At 42.7% G+C, this 13,784-nt stretch overlaps 1 protein-coding gene across 1 annotated transcript in view; it reads right to left on the bottom strand.

Moving 5' to 3' along the window:
* LOC308375594 (voltage-dependent calcium channel subunit alpha-2/delta-1-like) overlaps nt 1-13,784 on the bottom strand; it is a gene marked incomplete at its 5' end in the record, with an annotated part of 107,909 nt that overhangs the window by 58,455 nt on the left and 35,670 nt on the right. The window contains 3 exons of the mRNA XM_080851756.1: nt 411-461; nt 4,018-4,087; nt 5,915-6,046. Coding sequence (XP_080707882.1) covers nt 411-461; nt 4,018-4,087; nt 5,915-6,046 — 253 coding nt within the window. The remainder of the gene's footprint in view (nt 1-410; nt 462-4,017; nt 4,088-5,914; nt 6,047-13,784) is intronic.

Raw genomic sequence — 13,784 nt, 5'->3', positions numbered from 1 at the left:
TGTTCCATAACTCAACTTACCCTTGGAATAGCAATACCCACTAAGCTGTTGTACAATACTTGAATGCTCTACCCCCACCTCTTCCGCTACAAGTTTTGTATAATAATCATGTATTTAAAATAATATGTTTGTATGTATTATGTACACTTTCCACTTGAATTCTGTATACATTTGCCCCATGCATGTTGTGTACATCTACCACATGCATGCTAAGATTCTTTCCCCTCACCTTTTGCCACAATAATAAACAATTGAATGATACATTGATATGTTGTAATACAGCACTCTCCACTGTCACTGGTTTGATATGAAACTGTCAGAGGTGATGAGAACAGTGTGCAGGACAACTCAAGATTTTGTTTCATGGTGTCTGGCTTTTGAATGATATGAATAATGAACATATTACTTACGCATCCACCAAAATCAGCATGTCCTTAGGCGATGCAGCCCCTTGTATGTACCTAAAGTATGTGACAGACACAGCAGTAGGTCAAGTACACTTACTATCACAAAGCATTAGGAAGGAAGAGGACACAATCTGTGCGTATGATGAAAACAACAATGAAGATGCAATGGATTAAGTTTAGTCATGGTTTTGGAGAGATATATTAACCATGAACCTATGGCATCTACCATCTGTATCTACCCAGGAGCCTTCTATATTTACCTACAGTAGAACCTATTTTATCTAGACATGATAGATACTAAATAGCAGTTCGTTACTGTACTTAAGTAGTTTTTTTGGATATCTGTACTTGACTTTACTACTTATATTTCTGTTGACTTTTACTTCGCTAGATTTTGCAAAGCAAACTGATACTTTTACTCCGATACATTTCCCCTGAAACCTTTGTTACTCATTACAAAATCAAATCATCTTTAGAAAAAAAAATAATCATGAGTGTGATAAGACCAACGTTGGGGACTGTGGTAGAACACAGACTGCAGGCAGGTTTGGCGAATCAGCTGTCCTAGCACACATTAATGCGCTTTTGACCGTTCGCAAAAGCCCCCTTTAAGTTACTTAGTTACTGTTGCTACTTCTAGGACTGTCAACACAAAAGCATGGCTAGGACGAGGACAAGCGCTATATCTGTCAGTGTCAGTGATTCTTTTTTGAGTAATATCTCCCCGATACCCTCCAGATCAAGGCAAAATGGACAATGCAGTGGAAGGATATATCCAAAACATTAAGATCAACAATGAAGGGGACACAACAATAATCGAAGCAAAAGCAAGTCATGTTCTTTCACCGCTGGGTAAGATCTGTATATCATTTGTATTCCATCTCTGGCAAGGGATCTATCTTGCCAGTAAGAATGGTAACAATCTAAAGTACAGAACAGTAACCTTTACATTTACATTTAGTCATTTAGCAGACGCTTTTGTCCAAAGCGACGTACAAGGGAGAGAACAATCAATCTAAGAGCATTAAAAACCTGGTGTAACAATAAATACTTTTCAAAAAAAAAAATAGAAAACGACATAGAAAGAATAGAAAAGAAGTGCGGGCCTGTTACTGCTTAAGTGCAGGTTAAGCCAAGGTGCCAGTTAGGAGGGGAGGTGCTCTCTGAAGAGTTGGGTCTTCACGAGCTTCTTAATGGTAGAGAGGGACGCTCCTGCTCTGGTAGTGCTAGGCAGGTCGTTCCACCAACGTGGAACTACAACTAAGAATAGTCTGGATTGCCTTGCTTGCACCGGGGGCAGTGCCAGACGACGCTCACTGGATGAGCGCAGCGTCCTGGGTGTAACATTTGCCCTTACAAGAGCATTTAGATAGGTGGGAGCAGACCCAGTAAGCACTTTGTAGGCAAGCACGAGCAGCTACCGGCAGCCAGTGGAGCTCAGTAAGTAGCGGGGTGAGATGTGTCCTCTTTGGTTGGTTGAACACCAGACGCGCCGCCGCATTCTGGATCATCTGTAGTGGTTTTACCGTGCATGCCGGCAGGCCCGTTAGGAGGGCGTTGCAGTAGTCGAGGCGGGAATTCACCCAGGTTTGCACCAGCAGCTGGGTGGCATACTGGGTTAGGTACGGCCTGATTTTGCGGATGTTGTAAAGCGCAAAGCGGCATGACCTCGCGACAGAGGCGATGTGGGCTGTGAAGGTTAGTTGGTCGTCAATAATGACCCCGAGGTTTCTTGCTGTTTTGGATGGAGCCAGAGATAAAGAGTCAGTCTTGATGTTGATGTTCTGGTGGATGAACTGTTTGGCTGGGAAGACCATCAGTTCTGTTTTGGCCAGGTTCAGCTGAAGGTGGTGGTTTTTCATCCATGTGGATATATCAGCAAGACAGTCTGAGATCCGTGCCGAAACAGTGTTGTCCTCAGGAGGGAAGGACAGAACCAGTTGAGTATCATCGGCATAACAGTGGTAGGAAAAACCATGCGAGCGGATGATGGGGCCCAGCGAGGGGGTGTAGATGGCAAAGAGAAGTGGTCCCATTACCGACCCCTGGGGCACCCCAGTGGTGAGGTGGTGGGGTACAGATAGATGACCTTGCCATGACACAGTAAAGTAGCAGTGTGGTGCAAGATAGCTGCTAGTAAGGTTATTGTTCAAGGGATGTGTGTGCATGTTACTGAAAGTATTTCAAAGTCTTCAGCCAAAGAAGAGCGAGACTGAATTCTCGCATTTTGAGAACCAACTTCTTTTGAAGATGAACAGGACATTTTTCAGCTTTAAGTAATGATTGGGTTGTTACTTTCGGTGATGCTTTAGTATTTCCTATTGTGTTAAAATTGTGTTAAAATCAGCCCATGCTTATAAGTTTGCTCATTTTAGTCTGAATAAACTTCATAATTCTCAAAAAACAGCATTTACTTGTACTTTTACTTTCAGATCAGATACTTTAATACTTTTACTTTAATACTTTTACTCAAGTAGTATTTTAGAAGGTGACTTTTACTTTTACTTGAGTAATTTTCCAGTAACGTATCTGTACTTTTACTCAAGTATGGCTTTTGGGTACTTTATACACCACTGCTAAATAAAAACGTTAATGGCACAGAGGAAAATGTCAATTCATCTGATGTGCTATAAGTGTCCATTTCATTATGCTTTTGAGCTAGTTATCCAACGAAGACGCATGTACAGAGCAGGGTATAAACACACAGACCAATCACACACAATGAGAAACACAATGGAAAACAGGTGAGCACATAGAAATGGAGGGAAACCAACAATGACAGCAAGTGACAGGTGAGGGGCAGAGACAACGCATAGAACAACAGAAGCACATGTTAGAACGTAAACAGAAGCACACAGCAGAACTGTAAAAACACTTCAGCACATGGAAAAAAAAACAAGACAAAGTGTCAAAGATGGCCACTAAGATGGCCAACTCAGGGTCCACTAAGATGGCCAACTCAGGGTCCACTATGATGGCCAACTCAGGGTCCACTAAGATGGCCAACTCAGGGTCCACTATGATGGCCAACTCAGGGTCCACTAAGATGGCCAACTCAGGGTCCACTACGATGGCCAACTCAGGGTCCACTACGATGGCCAACTCAGGGTCCACTAAGATGGCCAACTCAAAGTCCCGGCTGAAACACTGACAAGAATGTTTGTGCACCTCTTAGTCATTTAGAACATCATCATAAATATGAACTAAAATTGTTTTAGATTTCACGTTATTTTCACGTAATTAAAATTAATAAAGAGAAGACAACATTAAATTACCATAATGTGAAAATGTATGAGCAAGAATTTAACTTGTTGAAGTTGTGTGGGCCATCTTGCGTGACCCCCCTGCTTTCAGCTAGATTTCTATTGAATTAGAATAAAGACTTTACTTGGCCATTTCAAAAAACAATATGTCCTATGCCTTGACAATTATTTTAGATATCAACCAATCTAAAGTAATTGTCTTTCTGAGAGACCAACCCCCTGTGGAGTTTCAGCTCTCTGCTGTAGAATTCCCTGGCACAATGTATAATTCAAAGGGTTATGGATAGGATAGGATTAGAGTTATGGATATGATAGGATAAGGGTAACGGATAAGATAGGATACTCACCATGGTCTCCGTCTGACATCATATAGATCTATTTTGTTAGGTGTTTTATCTCTGTCTATCCATGGGGATGCTGAGGGTAAAAAATAAAAAATAATCTTAGTGAGGTCTCCCTGTGGGCTCATCAACATGGTATCACTGTATCATTCATTTAAATGTAGGTAACTTCAGTTCACTTCACTTGCAATAACTAGATTTAAGTGACTGAATTGACATTTTGCATATGAACAGAATAACCTGAGATCTATCTTGCCTACAGTCTCATGGCGTGTACTTCATGGTGCTTAATAACAGTTGCATAACTCATTAAGCTCAGATAAATAGTGAAAAGGAGAGTTCATGTGGTCAGTAAGGGACCAGATATAACAAACAGGACTTGACCTAGTGTCATGGACCTATCGAAGAACTTATTAATTCACGCCGATAGGCAGAGAGACTTGCGTCTAGCTCGGGACCCCGCCCCCTTGGGAGCCCATAAATACAGAGGCGCACGCATCTCACTTCCTTGGATCAAAATCTGAGCATCGAAACCCCCACCAAGGAGACACTGTATCCCGCAACTATTGTTATGTCTGGTCCCTTACTTAAGGAACCTAGGTTACGTAAGTGACGCTGTGAATGTGCGCCAACTGTCCGGGCAGCTTGCCAAGCTGGACTTCAAGTTGAATTTGTCGGGACCTAACCCACTCATTATTCAATAGTTCTAAACCTAGATCTGGCACCGCTCTGCCTAGTAAGTTGCCTCCTCGTTCTTTTGCTGCTCCTCCATTTGGCTTGCCACGCTCGCTCTCATGACTCTCCCCAGAGTCTGGGAGGTGCAGTGCGTGACACCCAGTGAGAGATCCGTCGCGAGTCCTACTACAGTCTCATGACTGCCCCCCAGTGATGCTGCCAGCTCTGTCAGGAGCTTGGCCTGATAGCGCTGTAGCAGAGCAGCCGTGTTCGTAGAACACGCTGCCTGCCCAGCCGCTAATAGGCTTTCTCCACCAGAGCCAGCTGATGCCTGACCACCCGCGTTGCCGGACGCATCGTGGGGGAGGGAGAGGGAGACCGAGGTGGCGAGCATGGTGGTTGTAACCGGGGGTCGAGCTAGCCCGCAGCGCCACATCCAGCTCCAGGGGGGGCAGGCAGTCGCGACCGGCTGTCACCACAGGGCGACTACCAGCGCTGAACTGCATGGGGCCGGAGGGACGCCCAGCCCTACCGGGGAATGCTCCCCAGTCGGCGCTGGAGTCGCCCCCTCCCACATCGGCGCGTTCCCATAACGTGAGACGCCACTGGGCCGTGGCTATAGTCATAGCCACACAAATGGTGCACACCGGGTCGTCACCGCTAAAGCTGCCTCCAGCGGTGGCGGCGGTCGCCCTTCTCTCGAGCATGACCACAGTCAGGGTATGCTTGGCGTGACATATCTGAAACACAAGAAAGGTTAAAAGAGCACACTATCACAGTCAACCAGAGGTTAGCAAACCAAGCTAGCAGACTAGTCAAAGACCGGCCAGCCTAACACGTTAGAGACAGTGAAACTCGACTTTCTGCACCAGGAGTTGAACTTGTAGCACTCTTGAGGTAGTGAAGGTTAAAGAATCTTAAACTCAACAGCTCGTATTGAGTTAAGTTTAAAAATAGAAACAAGTAATACGTCCGTCAGGAATGGAACGTCGAATAGTCCTTGGAACGTCCTAATCTTACGCAAAGATTTTGAAAAGGAAGTGAGATGCGTGCGCCTCGTTATATATGGGCTCCCGAGGGGGCGGGGCCCCGAACTCGACACACGTCTCTCTGCCTATCGCTGTGAATTAATACGTTATTCGATTGGTCCATGACACTAGGTCAAGTCCCTTTTGTTATATTGCAGTCCCTGCGATAAGGAACTCATAGTTATCATAATAACATTCACCTGGGTAGTAGCGGGCCAGACCAGTTGCACTGCCAAACACTTGCCAAACCAATGAAGGATCTTCCTCTCTGTTCTTTCTAAACACGTCCACCAAAGCATCTGTCCAGTTGAGCTCATTCAGAACTATGGTTGCTGTAAGACACAGAAATAAGAACAATTGGTTAAAAGGCTGTACGTCATTCAGGCAAAAGTCTAATAGGTGCTGGTGCTACACCTCTCATAAACTATTTGCAAGTTTGAAAATACTATCTAAAATACTATCTTTGAAAATACTATGCGCCGTATAAATAAAGTTTGATTTGATTTGATCAGCATTTGCTAAATATATCCTTAAATTATTTGGCTTAGTTGTTTTTACAGTGGACAGTTTAACGAGGCTCATAGAGTCTGAAGAGTTGGAGTTTGTAAGAAGAGAGTGCCCATAGCAGGCACTATGCTGCTGTTCCACTCACATCCACTCATAGCCAGAAAGCCACAAGTCTAGAAAGACAGAAAGTTCTGTTTCAGTAAACCATATGTAATGCTAAAGGTATTGTCTGCAATTCAAATCCAAAACACATGTTGTATAATTCTATGAATTGCTCATCACAGTCCCCTAGTAGTCCGTTTAGTGTGTGCACTCCAAAAAGCTCTGGTGTTGGTACACAGTCCTGGCTCTAATGGGAAACACACAAAGTGGCCAAAATAAATACTTTGGTTGATTAGTCACGTGGCAATCTGATGACCAGGTAAGTACAGAAAGTGGCGGGGGAAACAAACAAAGGCAGGAAGTAAACACAAAAGGTAATACTTACATATAACAAGATTACATATTTACAACAGACTCATATAAAGTACATTTGAACAATATTCAAAAAAGTCCCACTGAAGTTCCAGTTAAAGCTCCCATCTATAGATCTATGAGTAGTAGCATCATGTCCCTTTGGACTGGGCACAAATGTTCATTATAGCACTTGATAGTTTCCAAGGGTGACAGTATCCTGTCCAGTCGGCCAGCATCCTTTGCAATCAGACAATAAACTGGGAATGTAAAGCGCATCGCTCTGAGCACAAAGCATCTTTGATTTATCTTTGGTTTTAGAATGTGTCTGTTTTGCGGTCTCGGTTTTGGTTTTGGATTTTTTTATTTGGATTAGTGTCCCTCCATCTGCCTGGTCTGTGAGTCTAGCCTTGCTCTTGTTCAGCTAATGTCCCCTGACCTGTCTGCTCTCATTGGACTCTGCCTGTGTCTGTGTCTTTCTCTGTCTTTGTCTTTGTCTTTGTCTCTGTGTGTCACTGTTTGGACTGATCTCTGTTAAACAAAGGGGTTTTCCCTGGTAACTTGTACCAGTTCTATTTCTATTCAATCCAAATCCGATTCATAACTTCTGGCTCCTAGTTATTTTAGCTATGGCCTTACAAGCCGTGACAGTACTGAGGAAGAGACAAAGAAAGAAAAAAGGTAACTAGATAGGTGTTTTTATACTACCACAGTGTTCCAATGATGGTAGTGATGGTAGCAGATCTCAGGCTGAACGGGCCTCTATTGTATTTCATGAACAAAAACATGGGGTGAATCCAGATCTGTGAGGGGAATCATCTTTAAGAACATGGGGTCAACCCAGACCTGTGAGCGGAATCATCTTTAAGAACATGGGACAAACCCAGACCTGTGAGCGGAATACTCTCCAAGAACTTGGGGTAAACCCAGACCTGTGAGGGGAATACTCTCCAAGAACATGGGGTCAACCCAGACCTGTGAGGGGAATACTCTCCAAGAACTTGGGGTAAACCCAGACCTGTGAGGGGAATACTCTCCAAGAACATGGGGTGAACCCAGAGCTGTGAGGGGAATCCTCCTCAAGAACAAGGGGTAAACCCAGACCTGTGAGGGGAATACTCTCCCGGGGAAGAAATTCTTAATGCACCATTTTTCTGCAGTTTGAGACAGAGAGAGAGAGCCTAAGGGCAGTGGCATTACCAGGGTAAAAATGTGTATTTTATATGACATCTTCTAATTTGATGCAGTAAAAACTGCCCTGGTCAGTAACCATAGACAACAATATAGAAATAGAATAGAACATGGGGTGACGTGGGACCTGTGAGCGCAATGGTCAGAGAGTTCTGAGCTCCGCATAAATTCCCAAATTTTTATATGGGCTCTCTAGTTTTTAAGTTTTTCGAAATGTACAGGCTTGCACTTAGTGAGGCTGGAGCTCACACTCATTCCTCATGCCTCACTCTGCTTTACAGAGAATGAACCTCCGATAGACATAGAAAGATATTTATCTGCACAAAAATAAAACCGCATGTTAGCGGACTAGGTTACCGACACTGCAATGGTTAACTTCTCTCTCCTTTTTTTACATCATTGCATGCACAGTGTTGTTTATTAACGTAGCCAAAGGTGTGTGTGTATGTGGGGGGGGGGGGGGGGGGGAGGCCTGTTTTGAAAAAATAATAATCTATATCTGTCATATTATAGACAGGGATGACCAAATCAGTAAGGCAGTCAAAAGTTTGGCAAGCTTTTCTTACATTTTAGAGCACAGAACGACATAGTACATATCCTGGAATGACTAGTGAGTTCATCTGTTCTTCACAGGACCATTTACTATCAAAATGAATTTGAGGGAGGCACTGTGGGCCCAGCCAATAAGGCCCCCATTTACGGGCTACAATGTCCGCGAGGACACAAGTTCGATTCCGGCCTGCTGCCTTTTCTCAATCTTCTCCCCACCTGAAGATCACTCCTCCTCACTTCCTGTTCAAAATACTTCACTGTCCTATCCAAATAAAGGCTAAAAAATTATTTGGACTATATCGTAGCCCGACCTATTAGCACCCGCAACCTATGAACACCTATGCGCTGGTACACGTTACTTAATATTGATATCGGTGTCAACCAGGATAACGGATTTTAAACATACGCTCCTGCCCAAAAGGGGTATTTCAATTGTATCTGTGCAAAACATTACAGTTGTAGAGTGTAATTAAGTGTACTAGACAGCCATTTATTTCTGTGTGAACAAACTGTCATGGAACGAACTGAGCAAATTTGATTTTGCGACGAGAACTTGTGAGGGTCATACAGTTTTCAACCGACACCGATACCTCTCTCCCTCTTTAAATTGACGACAGCTGTGCGTTCTCAAAAACAAAATCTAACAAAGATGGCGACGTATTTGAAGCTTGTTAGTGGGGAATGTTTCATGTGAATTAAGCTATCTACACGACTTTTTATATGTATACATTGACTCGGTTAGTTGTTTCTGTGCTACACGAATGTTGCAGAGTATTGTAAGTCTTAACTAAAAGTCTCGAATATTATTTGTAGGTGGCTGCTAGTGCTTAGACCAAAAACCCATTAAAACAGATAGTAGCTAGCTAGCTAGCCTCTACTAAAATGCGATACACAATGTTTGGAGGCTGCAACTTTTTTTTGCTGAAAGGCAGCTTACTATTTATAATTGAATTATATGCTGGCAACCGTGTTATAAAAGCAATAAGGTACTCGAGTCAGTACGGTATCGTCAATAATGTACTTGTTCGAGGGTTTGCCGCTAACAACACCCTCGAACAAGTACATTATTGACGATACCGTACTGCCTCTCGAACTTTATTGCTTAAATATGGATCACTTTCAGCCCAAAGAAAAACAACAATAGGACAGCCACCATGCTATTTCATCAAACATACCGGTCATCATGAACAGCAAATGGCATGGTAAAATGCATGGTTATAAACCCAAAACTCGTCCTAGAAGGTTGAAAACGATCCATGTTCTTCCTACAAACATATCTCCCACTGTTTTACCTGTTAATACCCCACAGATGAAACTGGCCCTTCTAAATGTCAGGGGCCGTATTCACAAAGAATCTTAGGGCTAAAAGTAGCTCATAAGTGGCGAAATTAGGAGAAACTCCTAAAAATAATGGGCGTGTCAGTCTTAAATGTAGGACTCCTAATTTTTTTTACTAAGAGCAATTCACAAAATATTTTATCCCTAAAAGTAGCACCTAAGTCTAGGACAGCTTAAAACTCCTCATGAGGACTCCTAAGTCACTAAGACCTATTCACAAAAAATCGTAAGATGGCTGCAGCCGACTTGGAAATGATAAAGACATTGCTTAAACCGTGAAGGTATTAATATTGTCGTAGAATTAGCGCGGGATGCAATGACGCCTTTAAACAACGATGTGTCCCGAAGTGAAATGTTTGGAAACATAAAGATAGGCTATTTGGCTTCGCGGAAAACGCAAATGACGACACTGGGGATCATCATTCAGCCGTTTAATTCATCAAACTATCAACGCACTGTAGACCCCACATCATCCAACAGTTGGATGTACCGATGACTTGTGCATTTCAACGGAGAGCGGCAGGTTTTTGAGAACTTACCAGCTGGATGCCGCTGGGGTGACAGTGGCTATTGGTCCTGGGACCAGTAGGCTTTCGCTTATACGTTTCACGTTCGTTTCGCTTTGATCAATTAAGATTGGAGGGCTTAAAGGGCCGCATGTGCTGATATTTGAAGTGGTCAAGGGCTGGAAATATAATAGCCTTACAGTTTGCTGGGTGCTTTAATTATTACTGCCTTGATTACATGCAATTGCCATATTTTATATTGATCGCTTTATATTTCTCTTAACGTGCAAAGTGTCATTCCCGTTGGTTGCAAAAACTTGTCATCATGCCTGTGCATTCTGCTAACTGCACTGTCCATAACTATTTAATATGACTTAATTTGAAGCCTAGGTTATTCTCTTATTTTCAGTCGATATAGTGGGATTGTTAGAGAGACGTCACAAATGAGTTTTTAATGAGAGAGCCTGTCAACAACCAATCACCGTCCTCACCCCTTCTAAACTCGTGCATGAGAAGCGACGTCATCCATAGCAACGGAGTTTTTATCTTAAGCTTAGGAGTTGGTATTATCCTTAGTATGAGTAGGTCTCAGAGCCGTTGTGAATCACTTTTAAGAAATTACTCCTACGTAAAAGGTTTTAGCGCGAGTTAGGAGCACTCCTAGTGGTAAGATAAAAGGCTTTGTGAATACGGCCCCTGATCTCTAAATAACAAAACCTTTCTGGTTACCGATCTGGTAAAAGAAAACAATTTAGATTGCATCTGTCTAACAGAAACTTGGCTAAACGATGACACGGCAACAGCAACTTTGATAGAAGCGTGTCCTCCTGATTACAGCTTCCACCAAGTTTCTAGGAAATCAAAAAGAGGTGGAGGAGTCGCAGCTATTTTCTCATCTAAGCTGTTGTTCAAAATCACTGAGCTAGGTGAATTTACATCAATTGAATATCTTGCTATAGAGCTCAAAACTGTACTGTTTGTTATTATATATCGGCCACCCAAGCTCTCGCCAATATTCATACAAGAATTCTCCGAACTATTATCACTATGTGTCACCAGATATGACAAAATAGTCCTGAATGGTGTGAGCTACAGTTTCATGGGAGCTAGCAAAGCCATTTCATTTCATGCTCTACTTCACAATATTGCTGCCTAGTGTAATAAGTTAACGTAAAACATAAACGTTTATAAAGTATCAGACATAAACAGGATACAACACACCAGTTACCAATTGATATTATGTGTTTATATACCGAAAATGTCAGTAAATCGAGATGATGCTGCTGTTGGTCCCGTCGAAAACCATTCAAACAGGTTAAGAGCAGTGGGGTTTTTGAGAGCTACTTATACCAAGAGATTGCATGTTGGCAAAATCAATGGAATGCTTCACTTTTTGGCGCTGTATTGACAACTGTCTGTCACTCGCACACTGTGCTCGTAAATTATTTTTCAAGTTCGCACGTACCCATTTTTAGGCGCATATGCGAGTGAAATACTCGCACTGTAGAGCCCACTGTTGAGCCCTTAATATTCCTAGTTATAGAGTTGAATGGAGAGGGACAGAGAGACAAGACGAGCCTTCAAATGGAGAGGGACAGAGAGACAAGACGAGCCTTCAAACCTTGGCGCAGGTGTCAGTGAAGCACAGGTGCAAGCTAGTTTTAATGACCCCATTATGATGTCATAATCCACAGAGTTCTGCCATGCAAGTCTATGGGGAAAAAAGGTGATGGAAAAAGAGGAATAAAAAAGGAGTGGCAAGGAGTACCGCCAAGAAAAGTCATAGCAGGTTGCACCGGATCGGGCCGGACTTTTTCGGTGTTTGAACGGCTTCTGTACCTCGAACGGGCGAGGAGTAGTTAGCGTTACAAAAAACGGGGAGAATAAAGAAAACTTGACAACAACAATACTGTGCTTCCCTTCGGGCAAGTACACTTATTAAGTAGGAACTCACTTGTGATTGATCTGGTGGGTCGTATCATTTTTTTATAAGTGTGTGTAGTTGCTTATTATCGCTGTATAGTTTAGTATAGTTTAGTAAATTACAATCATATTAATGCCGATGCATACTGTACTAGTAATGAAGTAAGATAAACTGAAATATATCCATCGTATTGTGTGTCAAAATTGACACAAAGGGGCGTTTATGTTGAAAATTATCATTGTCAAACATCATTGTCAAACAGTGCCATGGTGGTCATAGAGCAGAATTGCAGCTACAATTGTCATTAGGCCTGTGCGCAGGGATGGGTATCATGTAAGGTCAAGCATGAAAACCAGAGTGCAGGTGCAGGGCAGTGGAAAGTTACAAAGCAGTCAGGAGGGGGTCACCCATTTACACCCACACTCACACACACTTATACATACACACACATACAGAGATACACTTACACATACACACACATGCATATGTACACTTCTATATACACACATACACACTTACACGCACACACACATATACACATACACACATTCAAACAAACACTAAATTACACATACACATACACACACACACAGATTCACACACACCTACACACATGGATACACAATCACACAAATACACACATACGCACACAACCATTCAAATACACACACACGATGAGGCCTTTCAAGGCCAGACATAGCCTTTCATCATGTGATAACCAAGAAAATTGGCAGGAGGATCTTTCCTCCCCAAAGCAAAAGTCCCCTCGCAATATTCTGAGAATATTCTGAGTGGCTAATAATGAGGATAAAATGTGTGAAAGTATGAGGGAATATTATGATTGGGTCATTTTTAGATAAGGGGATGTCCATGACTTGCATAAACTGACGAATTATGAGTATAAAAGACAATGCATTGGGTCTTAGATTCAGAGCTGTTCCATGGACCAACACTCTCATATTTGGATGATCTGTCTGCAGGACTAGCCTAAATAAAACTTCAGTTCATCGGACTCCGGACTTCTGACTCTGATTGAATATTATCTCTTAGTTTTTGGAAACAGTTGTAAATTCGCTACAACAAGTGCTGTACCCAACAAGGCAACATATGGCGACAAACACGGGGAAGGACAGATACAACATACGAGAAACTTTACAAGTTGATTGCTCTAATTCTTTACTGTGGCCTGGTCAACGTCTCCTCATTCCACCGGTACTGGAGCACAAAAACTCTGTACCATGGCTTGTGGGCTCGCACCATCATGACACGTGACTGCTTCAAGGCCCTTATGGGAATGCTCCATGGTGTTGACCCTGAGGCTGAAGAGGAGAATGAGAAGCTTAGAAAAATAAATTACTTTCTCGCCCACTTCAGAAACAAATGTATGTCTCTCTACCAGCCATTCCAGCAGGTTGCTGTAGATGAGAGAATGGTTAAGTCAAAGCATACATCTGGCATCAAACAATATATTAAAAATAAGCCTGTTAAATGGGGGATAAAACTTTGGGTGTTGGCAGACAGTCCAAATGGCTACACTTGTGATTTTGATGTATATATAGGAAAGAAGGCTGGACATCAACCCACAGCAAATGGTTTAGC

The sequence above is a fragment of the Sprattus sprattus genome (assembly GCF_963457725.1).
Source record: "Sprattus sprattus genome assembly, chromosome: 14".
NCBI classification, from domain to species: domain Eukaryota; kingdom Metazoa; phylum Chordata; class Actinopteri; order Clupeiformes; family Clupeidae; genus Sprattus; species Sprattus sprattus.
Note: the sequence above shows the minus strand (reverse complement) of the source record. Positions and strands in the feature narration are given on the sequence as shown.